Source organism: Schistocerca serialis, chromosome 5 (assembly GCF_023864345.2).
Source record: "Schistocerca serialis cubense isolate TAMUIC-IGC-003099 chromosome 5, iqSchSeri2.2, whole genome shotgun sequence".
NCBI lineage: Eukaryota > Metazoa > Arthropoda > Insecta > Orthoptera > Acrididae > Schistocerca > Schistocerca serialis.
The window spans coordinates 60,878,921-60,896,225 of NC_064642.1; the positions used below are offsets into that span (position 1 = coordinate 60,878,921).

Below are 17,305 nucleotides of genomic sequence, written 5' to 3' on the forward strand. Positions count from 1 at the left end.
ACCAGATGGAATAATATTTCTGTCAATAAGGCTTCCTTCATATGAAATACCATCTATAGATGAGCAAATGTAACTCTTAACATTGTAGTTGGTGGCAGAGTTAAAAATTAAAATACAACAGGTCTTTGAACTCACTTGTTTGCCACAAAAACTAGGACATAAGCTGTCATTCAATCTTTACGTGGAAAGGGAAACAATGGTGTGACTGTCACATAATAATAAGTGAAATGATTCATTACATACTTTAGAGAGAGAAGAAGCAGGGGTAGATAACATACATAACAGAGTTCTTTTGAGCAAATGGACTCCTCATTGCTTTATGTATCTGAGAAGAATGTGTTATCATTATAATTTGCTGCTTCATTTATTGATTAACTTAATCTGACTGGATAAAAGAAAAGTTTCCTGTAATTTTACAATTATTCTGTTACATTTTAAACATATGAAAATCTCCTTGAACTGTTAAACTATTTTTCTCTTTCAAATTCACTGAACATACTATTTTATTGCCTCTTATGATGCCTGCTGTCCACTATGACATTAACTTCAGTTTACAGTTTGAGCAACTTTATGGTTTGTGGAAGTTCCAGGATTAAACATAATTGGCCGATATCCTTTACTGTTCCTCACAAAAGGCTGCAGTGATGTAAAACTAAGTCGGTGTGTATTGTCAGTGCGACTTGTGGTAACCTGAAATATACAGAGTTCATATGTCACTTAATAGCTTTGAATAATATTACATAATCTAAAATATTTAAAAAACTTGAACATACTATTTAGAAGCTATAGTTTGACATTAATTCTAATATTCTGGTTCTACTCATGTTGGTTTTTTATTATTCCAACACATTGTTTAATAAAAGACAATGTAAAACAGAGATGGAAACACACTACTCATTTACTTCATAAAATTGTGTATGGATGTTCTAATTCAGTTTTTCCATTATCCCCTGAAGTTAGCCATGATGAACAGCTAAAAGCTTCATTTATTATGTGTTGTGACTACAACTGCACTGAGATATCAGAAAACACATCCTCATGAATATTTTCTTCAAATCTGAGAGATTTCTAATTATAGTAGACACTGAATGAAATGTCATTCTAAGGCCTTTATTAATGATGATGTATCCTTAAGAGAGGCATAACATTCTCACAGTCACCAAAACCAGAATCCACATGGCAAAAATAAAGTACTCCTCAGATATCTAAATTTTTTGTACTTCCACTGTGAGTGTTTCCATCAACACAAAACATATTCATTTGAAAAGAAATTATTCCAGAATTAGCCTTAAACAATTTAGGGAAGATTTCAAACCCACCCTTTCTGATCTTGAGTCAAATGCGTCAACTACTGCATCACCTCACTCAGTGATATCCCATATCCGTAGTATGCATCAAGTGTTTAAAATAATTATTGGCAGACAGAGAAGAGACTTTTTAGACTTCTCAGTGAAATGAGATGGCACATTGCAATGTCTTTATGAAGACAGTTTCACTTGATTATTTCACGGATTTTTCTGAAAACTGATCTGTTTCTCAGTTTACTATCTCCAATTGCCAGATTGCAAAAGTCAGAATGTATATGTAACTGAAATTAAAACTTTTGTAGTTATTTTTTTATGGCAGTCATAGCAGAATAATGACCCCATAAATTACATGCTGCCTAAATCCTGTATTGGCATTGTTGTTGTGAACATCATACTGAATCGTCAGTATTGAAAGATTTAGTCAATCACATAGGCCTCTGTGTTAGTATATAACTGGGATAAAACAGATTAAATTAGGTTATTACTTACAGTGAAAGCTATAGTTCGTAATAAGTTGTATGTGTTATCAATTATTACCTGGAGTGGAGGCAGACTGGCTGGTTCCTGGTCCACACTGTTCAGCATGGAGTCAACTTCCTGTTTTTCTGCATTGGCACTTAAATCTTCAACATTCTGTGTCTCTGAAGAATGCTCTGGACTAGATGATCTGGAATTTAAAACAGTTTTCTAATCAAGTGCCAGCTGTGGTTTTCACTTCTTGAAAATCTGTAAGATGTTTCATCAGCAGTATATCTTTTGAAACTGAATGAATAACTGAGTTAATCCATTTGTGTTATTTGGTAATGTAAGTATACCATAGCAGGAAAATCCTAGAGCAAGTAAAAGTTGACTAAAATGTGAATTGCCTATGTCAATAATTGCCTAAGTCAGTAAGTTAACAAAAATATTTTGGCAGCTGTGTTACATTTTGATGTTTAGGCACACATTAATGTCAGCATCAGCATCCACGTAACAACTATTATGATAGTTTATGGCAAGAAAACGTAACTTATAAACTAATGCTACAGATTAAAAGTGATCAAATGGACAAAACCTTAACTATAAGTGCTTGAAATAATAATAATAATAACAATAATATAAGAATGCTACAACTGTAATACTAGGTTAAATATCAGCTTAGTTGCCACACCCAATTACTCTTTCTCACACTGTAAAATAAACTGAGTGCTGTAATAAGCAGCTGACAGTTTTCCAGTCATTACCTACAATGATTACTGTCTGGTAACTGGATAAACTGCAGTCAGCTTATATATGCCACACCATTAAGAGAATACTTCAATTCAAGAGCTATCTCAGTGCCTGATTTGCCACTAGTTCTTCTCTATACTTTACAATCCCTACAGATGCATTCCCAATGTGTCACTGGACTAGTACCACTGGAAGTAAGGTTCTCCGAGGCTATGGTTGATGCTTTTGTCCAGAGGTGTTTCACCCTCCCCAAGTTTAGAACAACACAGTATGTAATCTGTATCTCTCTGATTAAGAATTGTCAATTATATTGACAATATTTGCACATCCTTGTGTGTGAAATTTGTATAACACTGGAATGATCATGAAGTTTTGAATTCTGTAAGTCTGTAATGAAATAGCAGAATGGAAGTTGGAATGAGGTGCTGGATTCTAAATTCATTTTGTAAACAAATTTTTAAAATTATGAACAAGTACTGTACTCTGACTGTTATTCAGTGGAAGATGTGATGCTCATTAAGAAGTTCTCAGTATGAGGGTGCAAAAGGCATTGGAAACCACTGCCTTAAAGACACAATGTGTATCCACAGGATATATAGCTCACTAATTGAGAAAGTGTCATGATGATCTCTCCATTGGCAAAAGATTCCATAATAGTTCTCAACTGAGATGTCTGGGAGGGGACTGCCACGGGGGAGGTGACCATGAGACCAAGATTGAATAAGCAATAAAAGGATAACATTCTACAACTCAGGGCATGGAATGTCAGAAGCTTGAATGTGGAAGGGAAGCTAGAAAATCTGAAAAGGGAATGCAAAGACTCATTCTAGATATCGTAGGGGTCAGTGAAGTGAAATGGAAAGAAGGCAAGGATTTCTCGTCAGATGACCACAGGGTAATGTCAACAGCAGCAGAAAATGGTATAATGGGAGTAGGATTCATTATGAAAAAGAAGCTAGAGCATAGAGTGTGTTACTGTGAACAGCTCAGTGATAGAGTTGTTCTTGTCAGAATTGACAGCAAACCAACGACGACAATGATAGTTCAGGTATACATGCCAATGTCACAAGCTGAAGATGAAGAGAGAGAGAGAGAGAGAGAATATATATAAGGATGATGAAAGGGTAATACAGTACGTAAAGGGAGATAAAAACCTAATAGTCATGGGGGACTGGTCTGCAGTTGTAGGGAAAGAGTAGAAGAAAAGCTTACAGGAGAATATGGGCTTGGGACAAGAAATGAGAGAGGAGAAAAACTAATTGAGTTCTGTAATAAATTTCAGGTAATAATAGTGAATAATCTGTTCAAGGATCATGAGAAGAGGAGGCATACTGGAAAGGCCAGGTGATAGGGAAGATTTCAGTTAGATTACATCCCAATCAGACTGAGATTCTGAAACTGGTTACTGGATCAAAAGGCTTACCCTGGAGCAGAGGTTAAGGTTTTCGGGTGCTAAACAGCGTGGTCATCAGCGCAGATACAGACTCAGATCATAATGTAGTAGTTATGAAAAGTAGGTGGAAGTTTAAGAGTTCAGTCAGGAAGAGTCAATACACAAAGAATTGGGATGCAGAAGTACTAAGGAGTGACGAGATATGCATGAAGTTCTCTAAGGCAATACAGTTGAAGAGGAATGGACATCTCTAAAAATGGCAGTCACAGAAGTAGGAAAGTAAAACATAGGTACAAAGAAGATAACTGTGGAGAAACCATGGGTAACAGAAGAAATACTTCAGCTGATCAATGAAAGAAGGAAGTACAAAAATGTTCAGGGAAATTCAGAAATACAAGTTGCAGAGGAACGAAATAAATAGGAAGTGCAGGGAAGCTAGGATGAAATGGCTGCATGAAAAATATGATTGTCGGATGGACTGACTCAGCATATAGGAAAGCCAAAAAAACCTTCGGTGAAATTAAAAGCAAGGTAACATTAAGAATGCAATGGGAATTCCACTGTTAAGTGCGAGGAGAGGGCACGTAGGTGGAAAGAGTACATTGTAGACCTCCATGAGGGGGCAGATTTGTCATATGTGATAAAAGAAGAAACAGGAGTCGACTTAGAAGAGACAGGGGATCCAGTGTTAGAATCAGAATTTAAGAGAGCTTTGGAGGACTTAAGATCAAATAAGGTAGAAGGGATGGATAACATTCCATCAGAATTTCTAAAATCATTGGGTGAATTGGTAACAAAATGGCTATTCACGTTGGTGTGTAGAATGTATGAGTCTTGCGACATACCATCTGACTTTCGGAAAAATATCATTCACATAATTCGAAAGACTGCAAGAGCTGACAAGTGTGAGAATTACTGCACTATCAGCTTAACAGCCCCTACTGTTCAATCTGTACACTGAAGAAGCAATGATGGAAGTAAAAGAAAGGTCCCAGAGAGGAAACAAAATTCAAGGTGAAAAGATATCAATGATACGATTCGCTGATGACATTACTATTCTGAGTGAAAGTGAAGAAGAGTTACATGATCTGCTGAATGGAATGGACATAGTGAATATGCACTGAGAGTAAATCGAAGAAAGATGAAAGTAATGAGAATTAGCAGAAATGAGAACAATGTGAAACTTAACATCAGGATTGATGGTCATGAAGTAGATGAAGTTAAGGAATTCTACTACCTAGGTAGCAAAATAGCCAATGACAGATGGAGCAAGGAGGACATCAAAAGTAGACTAGCAATTGCAAAAAGGGCATTCCTGGCCAAGAGAAGTATGTTGTTGTTGTTGTTGTTGTTGTGGTCTTCAGTCCTGAGATTGGTTTGATGCAGCTCTCCATGCTACCCTATCCTGAGCAAGCTTCTTCATCTCCCAGTACTTACTTCAACCTACATCCTTCTCAATCTGCTTAATGTATTCATCTCTTGGTATCCCTCTACGATTTTTGCCCTCCACGCTGCCCTCTAATGCTAAATTGGTGATCCCTTGATGCCTAAGAACATGTCCTACCAACCGGTCCCTTCTTCTTGTCAAGTTGTGCCACAAACTCCTCTTCTCCCCAATTCTATTCAATGGGCAGATGTGGACTCTGACCACAATCTATTGGTTATGACTTGTAGATTAAAACTGAAGAAACTGCAAAAAGGTGGGAATTTAAGGAGATGGGACCTGGATAAACTGAAAGAACCAGAGGTTATACAGAGATTCAGGGAGAGCATAAGGGAACAATTGACAGGAATGGGGGAAAGAAATACAGTAGAAGAAGAATGGGTAGCTTTGAGGGGTGAAGTAGTGAAGGCAGCCGAGGATCAAGTAGGTAAAAAGACGAGGGCTAGCAGAAATCCTTGGGTAACAGAAGAAATATTTAATTTAATTGATGAAAGGAGAAAATATAAAAATGCAATAAATGAAGCAAGCAAAAAGGAATACAAACATCTCAAAAATGAGATCGACAGGAAGTGCAAAATGGCTAAGCAGGGATGGCTAGAGGACAAATGTAAGGATGTAGAGGCTTATCTCACTAGAGGTAAGATAGATACTGCCTACAGGAAAATTAAAGAGACCTTTGGAGATAAGAGAACCACTTGCATGAACATCAAGAGCTCAGATGGAAACCCAGTTCCAAGTAAAGAAGGGAAAGCAGAAAGATGGAAGGAGTATATAGAGGGTTTATACAAGGGTGATGTACTTGCGGACAATATTATGGAAATGGAAGAGGATGTAGATGAAGAAGAAATGGGAGATACGATACTGCGTGAAGAGTTCGACAGAGCACTGAAAGACCTGAGTCGAAACAAGGCCCCCGGAGTAGACAACATTCCATTGGAACTACTGACGGCCTTGGGAGAGCCAGTCCTGACAAAACTCTACCATCTGGTGAGCAAGATGTATGAAACAGGCGACATACCCTCAGACTTCAAGAAGAATATAATAATTCCAATCCCAAAGAAAGCAGGTGTTGACAGATGTGAAAATTACCGAACAATCAGTTTAATAAGTCACAGCTGCAAAATACTAACACGAATTCTTTACAGACGAATCGAAAAACTAGTAGAAGACAACCTCGGGGAAGATCAGTTTGGATTCCGTAGAAATACTGGAACACATGAGGCAATACTGACCTTACGACTTATCTTACAAGAAAGATTAAGGAAAGGCAAACCTACGTTTCTAGCATTTGTAGACTTAGAAAAAGCTTTTGACAGTGTTGACTGGAATACTCTCGTTAAAATTCTAAAGGTGGCAGGGGTAAAATACAGGGAGCGAAAGGCTATTTACAATTTGTACAGAAACCAGATGGCAGTTATAAGAGTCGAGGGACATGAAAGGGAAGCAGTGGTTGGGAAGGGAGTCTTCAATCTGTATATTGAGCAGGCAGTAAAGGAAACAAAAGAAAAATTCGGAGTAGGTATTAAAATCCATGGGGAAGAAATAAAAACTTTGAGGTTCACCGATGACATTGTAATTCTGTCAGAGACAGCAAAGGACTTGGAAGATCAGTTGAATGGAATGGACAGTGTCTTGAGAGGAGTATATAAGATGAACATTAACAAAAGCAAAACGAGGATAATGGAATGTAGTCAAATTAAATCGGGTGATGCTGAGGGAATTAGATTAGGAAATGAGGCACTTAAAGTAGTAAAGGAGTTTTGCTATTTGGGGAGCAAAATAACTGATGATGGTCGAAGTAGAGAGGTTATAAAATGTAGACTGGTAATGGCAAGGAAAGCGTTTCTGAAGAAGAGAAATTTGTTAACATCGAGTATAGATTTAAGTGTCAGGAAGTCTTTTCTGAAAGTATTTGTATGGAGTGTAGCCATGTATGGAAGTGAAACATGGACGATAACTAGTTTGGACAAGAAGAGAATGGAAGCTTTCAAAATGTGGTGCTACAGAACAATGCTGAAGATTAGGTGAGTAGATCACATAACTAATGAGGAAGTTTGGAATAGGATTGGGGAGAAGAGAAGTTTGTGGCACAACTTGACCAGAAGAAGGGATCAGTTGGTAGGACATGTTCTGAGGCATCAAGGGATCACCAATTTAGTATTGGAGGGCAGTGTAGAGGGTAAAAATCGTAGAGGGAGACCAAGAGATGAATACACTAAGCAGATTCAGAAGGATGTAGGTTGCAGTAGGTACTGGGAAATGAAGAAGCTTGCACAGGATAGAGTAGCATGGAGAGCTGCATCAAACCAGTCTCAGGACTGACCACAACAACAACAACAACAACAACCTCCTCATTAGTTATGTGATCTACCCATCTAATCTTCAGCGTTCTTCTGTAGCACCACATTTCGAAAGCTTCTATTCTCTTCTTGTCCAAACTATTTATCGTCCATGGTTCAAATGGCTCTGAGCACTATGGGACTTAACATCTGAGGTCATCAGTCCCCTAGAACTTAGAACTACTTAAACCTAACTAACCTAAGGACATCACACACATCCATGCCCCGAGGCAGGATTCGAACCTGCGACCGTAGCAGTCGCGCGGCTCCGGACTGAGCGCCTAGAACCGCTAGACCGCCGCGGCCGGCTATCGTCCATGTTTCACTTCCATACATGGCTACACTCCATACAAATACTTTCAGAAACGAATTCCTGACACTTAAATCTATACTTGATGTTAACAAATTTCTCTTCTTCAGAAACGCTTTCCTTGCCATTGCCAGTCTACATTTTATATCTTCTCTACTTTGACCGTCATTATCAGAGAAGTATACTAGTGTCAAATGTACGCCTTAATTTGAGGAAGAAATTTCTGAGAATGTACGTCTGGAGTACAGCATTGTCTGGCAGTGAAACAAGGGCTTTGGCAAAACCAGAACAGAAGACAATCAAAGCATTTGGAATGTGGTGCTACATACAAATGTTGAAAATTGGGTGGACTGATAAGGGAAGGAATGAGGACATTCTGCACAGAATGAGAGAGGAATGGAATATGTGGAAAACACTGACAAGGGGAAGGGACAGGATGACAGGATACTGTCAAGACACCAGGGAATGACTTCCACAGTAGTAGAGCAAGCTGTAGAAGGCAAACACTGTAGAGGAAAACAGAGATTGAAATACATCCAGCAGATAACTGTGGACATAGGTTTCAAGTGCTACTCTGAGATGAAGTGAAGTGGTTTGCACAGGAGAAGAATTTGTGGCAGGCTGCATCGAACCAGTCAGATGACTCATGACACCCCCCCCCCCCCTCCCCTCCCCATTTCATTGTTCATATTTCTATGCAAAAACCCAACTGTTTCACAGCAGGCATTATCTATTATCTAGATGAACTGCCAAACAAGAATTTCACCATCAGCAAGCACAATGTTAAGTAAGAACAATGAGCTTTAACTATTCTACATTCACTTGCTCTTACTAATATGTATTTAATTTTGAAAATGCATGTAAAGTTAGAAAGTTGCTAATTTCTTTAGTACTTCAATTATTGAAGTCAGAGGAGCAAGGGATGAGTCAGATATTCCAGCAATATGGTGTGAGTGCCTCTGTGAAGATTGTGAGGTATCAGGAGGAGCTGGCAGCTAGTTCATTTGTAGTAATTAAAACCTTTGGTTAAAAGTTACATATGCCTTTTCCTGTACCATAATGTTATAACACATACTTTCAGATCTTTCTTCAGGTTTTCTAAGATTCAACTGAAGTTGCTGTTCTCCACTTACAAGGTTGGATGAGCAGTGCTCATTGTTAGTGTGTCATGCTGTTCATAGCAATAGAAAACTAAATTAGACTAAAAATAGTACCCGAAACACCATCATCTCCTCTGGTAGCACTGCTTTAAACAAAATTTAAAAAATGCAGAAATAGTGTTATACCAACAAACAGCATCACTAGTCACTTCATTAATCAAAATTGTACAAAGTGTGCTTGCATAAATAGTCTTTCTATATTGTAACTTGTGCTTCGTAGGATCATTAAGATTTAAAAGGTACATTGTGAGCATGCAGTGAAAGCAACTACTAGTTTTTCTATTATGGCAGTAGACTATTCCTTGGGGTTCCACCTAAGGACCATTGCCTTTTGTAGTGAATATTAATGACCTTAGTTACATTTGCCCATTTTAATCGGAGAAGGAACTTACTCACCAGCAACAATATCAGTCTGAAAATAAGGAAACGTATCATGAAAGATTTTGTTTCGAGTGTGTCCCTATACAGATGTGAAACTTGGACAATTGGAAGAGAAGAGAGAAGACAGCTAGAGGCCCTGGAGATGTGGTGCTATAGAAGGAAGATGAAGATCAGCTGGAGGGACAAAGTAACAAATGAAGAGGTGCTTAGAAGAGTACAGGAAACCAGATCTCTTTGAAGGCACATCCAAACAAGAAGAGACAAACTTGTAGGGCACATCCTATGACACAACATCATCATTGGAACAATAGCTGAAGGAGCTATTGAGGGAAGGAAACGGCGGGGGCGAGCAAGGATATCATACGTGCAACAGATCATGAATGATGATGGATGTAACACATACGTGGAAATGAAGAAGAAGGCAGACAGAAGAGAGGAATGGCACTCTGCTGCAAACCAACATCAGGGTTGAACACTAAAAGAAAAAGAAGAAGAATTGTTTCTAGATGATGCAAGTATTGTGAGAAATAACACATCTAAAATTCTGCGTATGAAATATTCATGGGCTCTAATACGCTGTTTTCAGCCATTTGATTGTCATTACAATTGAAAAAGACTCACTTTATACATTTTAGAACCTGCATGAGATTTCCACCCATCCATGTATCAGATATAAGGATGCAGAAATAGAAGAGATTAACAATATTAAATTGTTGGGATTATGATTTGACAGTAAGTTCAGCAGCAAGAAGCTTACCACAGAACTGCAGAAATGACTAAAAAAGTCATTATTTGCAATTCAGATGTCATCCACCATTGGTTCATTCCATTACGTCTTATGCTGTCATATTTTGACGTAATTCCTCAAGCCAGGTTAAAGTTTCTGAGTCCAATAGAATGAAAAATGAATTACTGATCATATGAATGTTCTGCAGAAACCTCTTCAAGGAACCGTGTGTGGTTGTTATTGCTGTTAGTATATTCATCCCTTAAATAATTTTGTTGTAAATACTGTATCCCTTTTTTCAACAACAGCCCAGTTCACAAATTCAACACTAGAAATAAGAAATAATCTAATGGTGTGCTTCTGAATGTGCAGTGAAGTTGCTGTTTCCAGTTTATTCACAGTACTGTGATGAGTGACTCATTTGTCTTCTTCGGGTACTGCAAGTTTTGCTTTTATGTGTACCTGGTGCCTGGACTAGTTTAGAGACCAGGCAGCGAGTCACATAACAGCAACATTTGCAGTACCTGAAGGATAAGCTGGGTCAATCATTACAATATTGTGCATAAATTGAAACAACAGCTCAACTACATAGCCAGAAGCACACCATCAATTAACTTGCCTAGGAAATCTGAGAGATCAAGAACTAATCTCAAAAAGGTTAAAGGACACTTACTTTTATACAATGAGTGTCCATCATTATGACAGACTCATGTTCAGTATGTTGTCAGCAACTATAAGGAGTGTAATTACTAATAAAGTACACTTTAATAGGTTTTATCTTTTTTTCTAATTATGAGTTTCTTAGCAGAAGCTGTTGGTTCACATATTAGCAAGCTTTTGTATTTCTCTCTAAATGAAAATGTATGTTTTGACATTTTTGACTGGTTTCAAATCCTTGAGGACCACTTCAAGGAGATGTGAAATGAACATTAAGTCTAAGCACATTATTTTTGTGTTAAATGTGTGTTCTGCAGTACCATTCTTTCTAAGATGTATCACAACCATGGGCATTTTCTCACTTTCAGCCCATGGAGCACACTGCAAATGTGATCTGAGCTGCACCCTTTCTCCTGGGCTATTAGTCAGACAACATGGGGGAATATGCTCTGAGGAATTAAAAAAAAATTAAAGGAGCTTGAAGCAGTTAGAAGCTCTTAAGTTTCTCTGTGAGGCATGCTCACAAAATGATGGAGGCAGGTCACACAGCACATGTTTTTCCAGAAGCAAGGATCTTTCATGTCTTGTTTATAGCCATTCCATGGTAAATAGTTTATTGCCTAGTCTTATAAAATATAATTTGTAATTTGACATAAATTACAGTAAGGTGCAGGTCCCAAAATTAGGGTTAATGGTCGGACTCTATATGAAATTTCATGTGTCAAATTTGTTCATATCCAAATGAGTGAGAAACAGAATGCAGTTAATCCATTTATAATCAGTTTAAAACTCAGATCAGTATATATTTCATACTTGTATTCCCTGTTGTCTTGCTACATGGATTTGTCTTTCTGTATTGATTTATAGTAGAATGCAATACAGATCAGTAAAGTAATTATTCAGTAAAAACAAATAATAATGATGATAATAAAAATAATAGTATAATGTGACTTGATCATGAAATGTCAAATGTCTTGGTATTCTTACACTTAACATTCCTACATATTTACTTGTTAATGGTATCTGTGGTTAGTAAGTATGGTCAATATTACGCGAACATACAACCACAAAACAAGGAAGAGAAACAGGTCATCAAAAGTAGTTTCCATTATAGCTTAAAGCTCAGAATGTAGTGCTTCAGTGTAATGCAAAGTTGTGTGTAGACAAAAGGCAGGGAATTTAGTATCCACAGAAATTCAAAGATAAACTGAAGTCATTTCTTACTAGACACTCCTCATCTAAATTATCTGAAAACCTAGAATGGAATATAAACAATATTATGAAATCGATAGCTTGCATGTTGAGTTGCAGACAGGCACAACAAAAAAATTGTTACACATTGAGCTTTTGGCCAAAGCCTTTTTCAGAAACGAAAACACACACATTCACACAAGCACGCTCACTTCACACTCACATGAGCACTATCTCCAGCCACAGTGGCACAGAACACCCCCCTCCCCCTCCCATACACACACATACACCTGATTACATTGTCTACATTTACATCTACAGTCTGCAAACCTCTGTGAAGTGCATGGCAGAGGGTACGTCCCAGTCTATCATTTATTAGGACTTCTTCCCATTCCATTCACATATGGAATACAGGAAGAATGATTGTTTGAATGCCTCTGTGCATGCTGTAATTTTTCTAATCTCATCCTCACGATCCACATGTCAGCGACACACAGGGGCTTGTAGTATACTGCTAGGGTCGTCATTTAAAGCCAGTTCTTGAAATTTTGTTAGCAGGCTTTCTTGGGATAGTTTATGTCCATCTTCAAGGGTCTGCCAGTTCTGTTTCTTCAGTGTCTCTGTGACACTCTCCCATGGGTCAAACAAACCTGTGACCATTTGTGCTGCCCTTCTCTGTATACTTTCAATATCCTCTGTTAGTCCTGGTAGTCCCACACAGTTGAGCAATATTTTAGAACCAGTCACACGAGTGCATTGTAAGCAGTTTCCTTTGTAGACTGATTGCATTTCCCCAGTATTCTATGAATAAACCAAAGTCTACCACCTGCTTTACCCATGACTGAACCTATGAGATCATTCCATTTCAATCTTACAAAATGTTACACCAGGTATTTGTATGATTTACCTGATTCCAGCATTGACTCATTGGTATTTTAGTCATAGGATACTATGGTTTTTTTTTTTTTGTTTTGTTTTGTGAAGTGCACAATTTTGCATTTCTCAACATTTGAAAAAAGTTGCCATTCTTTGCACCATTCTGAAATCTTATCAAGATCTTACTGAATATTTATGCAGCTTCTTTCAGGCAGTACTTTATTATAGATAACTGCATCACCTGCAAAAAGTCTGTCTTTACTATTAATATTGTCTGCAAGGTCATTAATATACAGCATGATCAGCAAAGGTTCCAACACACTTCTTTGGGGCACACCCTACATTACTTCTACATCTGACAATGAATCTCCATCCTACATAACATGATGTGTTCTCCCTACCAAATGTCTTCAATCTAGTTACAAATTTCACTTGATGCCCCATATGATTGTACTTTTGAAAATAAGCATAGGTATGGTGTGGAGTCAAATGCTTTTCGGAAATCAAGAAATACTGCATCTATCTGCCTGCCTTGATCCAAAGCTTTCAGTAGGTCACGTGAGAAAAGTGCAAGTTCGGTTTCATATGATGAATGTTTTTGGAATCCGTGGTGGTTGGCATGGAAGAGGTCATTCTGTTTGAGCTACTGCATTATGTTGAGCTCAGAATGTGTTCTGTGATTCTGCAACAAATCAATGTCAAGGATATTGGACGGTAGTTTTGTGGATCACTTCTACTACCGTTCTTGCAGACAGGTGCGTCCTGTACTTTTTTCCAAGAACTGGAGATGGTTTTTTTGCACAAGAGTCTATGATAGATTACAGTTAGAAGAGGGGCTAACTCAGCCACAAATTCAGTATAGAATCTAATAGGGATTCAATTGGGCCCTGGAGCTTTGTTCAGTTTTAAGAATTACAGCTGTTTCTCAAAACTGCTGACACTAATATTTATTTCACTCATCTTTTCAGTGGCGCAAGGATTAAATAGGGACAATCCTCCTGTGTTTTTCTTTGCAAAGGAACACTTGAAACCTTAGATAAACATTTCAGCTTTTGCTTTGTTGTCTGCAATTTCAGTTCTTTTCTCATTCATTAGGGACTGGACTCTAGCTTTGGTGGCATATCAGCTTTTACATAGGACCAGAATTTCTTTGAGTTTTGTGAAATATCATTTGACAAACATAAAAATGCATTTCATTCAGCATTTCTTTATCTGTGGTTTTATGCTTTCGTTTACACCTATTACACAGTAGCCTTTGTTTCTTTAGAGACTTATTTACAGTGATTGTATACCATGGAGGGCCCTCTCAATATAAATTGTTCTACTGGGTACACATCTATCCTGTACATGGTCAATTATTGTTTTAAACTTGAGCTGTAGTTCCTCTACACTCTCCTGCCCTGTGCTGAAAGTTTCAAGTTCCCCATTTAGATATGACATTACTGATTTTTTATCTACTTTACTGAACAATATAAATCTTTCTGCTTATTTTAGTTGCCCTTTGTACCTTGGTAATCATTGTTGCCACAGCCACATCATGGTCATTGATACCAGTTTCGATGTTCAAATCCTCAAAGAGGGCAGGTCTGTTTCTTGACATTAAATCCAACATATCTCCACGATGAGTGGGGTTCCAAACTATCTGTTCCAGATAGTTTTCAGAGAAAGCACGTAGACAAGTTTCAGAGGATGTCTTATTAAACCCACTACTAACAGAATTGCAAATTTTCAGTTGATTGTTGGGTGATTGAAGTCTCCACTGATGATTACAGTATGATCTGGGAACTTAAGTACAGGTGAACTGAAGTTCTCTCTACAGGAGATCAATCTGGTGGGGAATAGAAGGATCCAATTATCACTTTATGCCCACTCCTGATACTGAGTCTTGCCCAAATAATCTGACATGCAGCTTCAATTTCTATCTGAGTGGATTTGAGTTTCTCATCTACTGCAACAAAGATACCACCTCCATTTCCCATTTGCCTGTCCTTTCGACACACACTTAAATTTTTCATAGCACATCAGACCACCTGAAGTGGAGGTTTGTGTATGGTGAAGTGGGAAATGGGGGGGGGGGGGGGGATGCTGGGGGTGGGAGACTGGGTTGTGGAGAAGCCTGACATCGGTTCGGAGGGAGAGGTAAGTTACATCAGTGAGCTTGCCGTGGGGCACAGCATCGTGGAGGACTGGACTGAGAGAGGGTGAGTAGAACAGTAGACCAGAGGAACAGGGAGACTGGAGAGAGGAGGATGTGAGTGAAGAGGGGCGAGGGCAGGGGCTGTAGATCAGGACACAGGGGAGTGTGGGACAACAGCTAGCAGAGACTGAAGCCAGGAGGATTGCAGGAGGCAAGGATGTGTTATAAGGACAATTCCAATCTGTTGAGGAGGGGGCAGGATCCAGATGGCACAGGTCATGAAGCAGCCACTGAAGTCAAGCATGTTGTGTTCAACAGGATGATCATCTCTGCTCTTGGTTGATTCAGGTAGACACGTAACTGATGACCGTGCTCACATAAAAGACTTTGTTATGGTTACAGCAGATCTAGTATGTGATATGATTGCTTTTATATGATTGAATAGTACATACGTATGGCAGGACTGTAATGCAATATACTGGATGGGTACATAGGATAGGTCTTTCCCTGTGTGTTCTGTGTGACCCATGTTCCAAGGGTTAGGAGTAAGTGCCACGTAATGGAGGATGAGGTTATTTTGTAGATATTGAGGGCAGTGGAACATCACTTTGGGAGGTGGGAAGAATTGTGGGTAGCATGTTTCTTATTTCCAGACACAAACAGCTATACAGGGTTATGTGTGTAGACTACAACAATGAAATAGCATATGCGGTACTCCTAAAAATTAGAGCAACTATCATTCTTATGAAAGAAAATTCCAGTAGAGCTATTCAAAATATAGAACAGTGATACTAGGTAGCTGTATTTCAAGTACTAGTAACTCTGACAAATCTTCGAGTACCTTTGTTGAAATTTTTAATGGAAGTTATCCACTCAGAACCACATGTAACCAAATGACTAGTAAACTTAATGAATAACTCAAGATATGAAAAGTGCTAGTATCCAAAGAGGCAACTCCACAATGAACTAAAATACAAAAAAAATAAGCATTTTACTCAGAGTGTTAACACATAAGAAAACTATATTTAAAGTGTTGTGAAGGCAGCCAAACAAATGGCAAACAATAAGTTCATTTTACAACTTAAAAGTAAGACAAGGGCAATGTGGTCCATTGTCAAATGATAGTCAATCATTTGAGTTAGTAGTAATGAAAGATTAAAGTAGATTATAGCCATGCAGTAAATATAACATAAAATCACCTTATGGAAGAAGTCCACGTGAATAAGTTCCTTAGACTAAATGTGAACAAGAGCTCAAGCTGAATACACATACTGACTTCCTGCCAAAGAATTAAGCAGTTTTGCATTTGCAATACAAATAATAGCAAACTCTGCTGACTTAAGTACACAAAAAATAGAATATCATAGTTAATATAATAGAGGGAAACATTCCACGTCGGAAAAATTTATCAAAAAACAAAGATGATGTGACTTACCAAACGAAAGCGCTGGCAGGTGGAAAGACACACAAACATACACACAAAATTCAAGCTTTCGCAACAAACTGTTGCCTCATCAGGAAAGAGGGAAGGAGAGGGAAAGACAAAAGGATGTGGGTTTTAAGGGAGAGGGTAAGGAGTCATTCCAATCCCGGGAGCGGAAAGACTTACCTTAGGGGGAAAAAAGGACGGGTATACACTCGCACACACACACATATCCATCCACACATATACAGACACAAGCAGACATATTTAGGTCTTTAAATATATCTGCTTGTGTCTGTATATGTGTGGATGGATATGTGTGTGTGTGCGAGTGTATACCCATCCTTTTTTCCCCCTAAGGTAAGTCTTTCCGCTCCCGGGATTGGAATGACTCCTTACCCTCTCCCTTAAAACCCACATCCTTTCGTCTTTCCCTCTCCTTCCATCTTTCCTGATGAAGCAACAGTTTGTTGCGAAAGCTTGAATTTTGTGTGTATGTTTGTGTTTGTTTGTGTGTCTTTCGACCTGCCGACGCTTTTGTTTCGTAAGTCACATCATCTTTGTTTTTTGATGAATATCATAGTTATTTTGAATATGCCATTAAGTATGGTACAATTTTACTATTTTCTTGTGAAGTATCAGGTACAAGCGCACCTGTAAATCAGAAAGAGTCTTGTCACCCATTATTTCAGAAACTATAAATCCTAACTGTTCCCTCCATACACTTTTATTACATAATAAAATTCTTACT

The 17,305-nt window shown here is 38.2% G+C and overlaps 1 protein-coding gene across 1 annotated transcript in view; it reads right to left on the minus strand.

Moving 5' to 3' along the window:
- Positions 1–485: 485 nt before the first annotated feature.
- Positions 486–17,305, minus strand: part of LOC126480931 (uncharacterized) — a 222,548-nt gene continuing 205,728 nt past the window's right edge. Inside the window, exons 15-16 of the mRNA XM_050104344.1 lie at positions 1,845–1,974; positions 486–690 (exon numbers count right to left, since the gene is read on the minus strand). Of these exons, the coding sequence (XP_049960301.1) occupies positions 547–690; positions 1,845–1,974 (274 nt within the window). The 3' untranslated portion in view covers positions 486–546. The remainder of the gene's footprint in view (positions 691–1,844; positions 1,975–17,305) is intronic.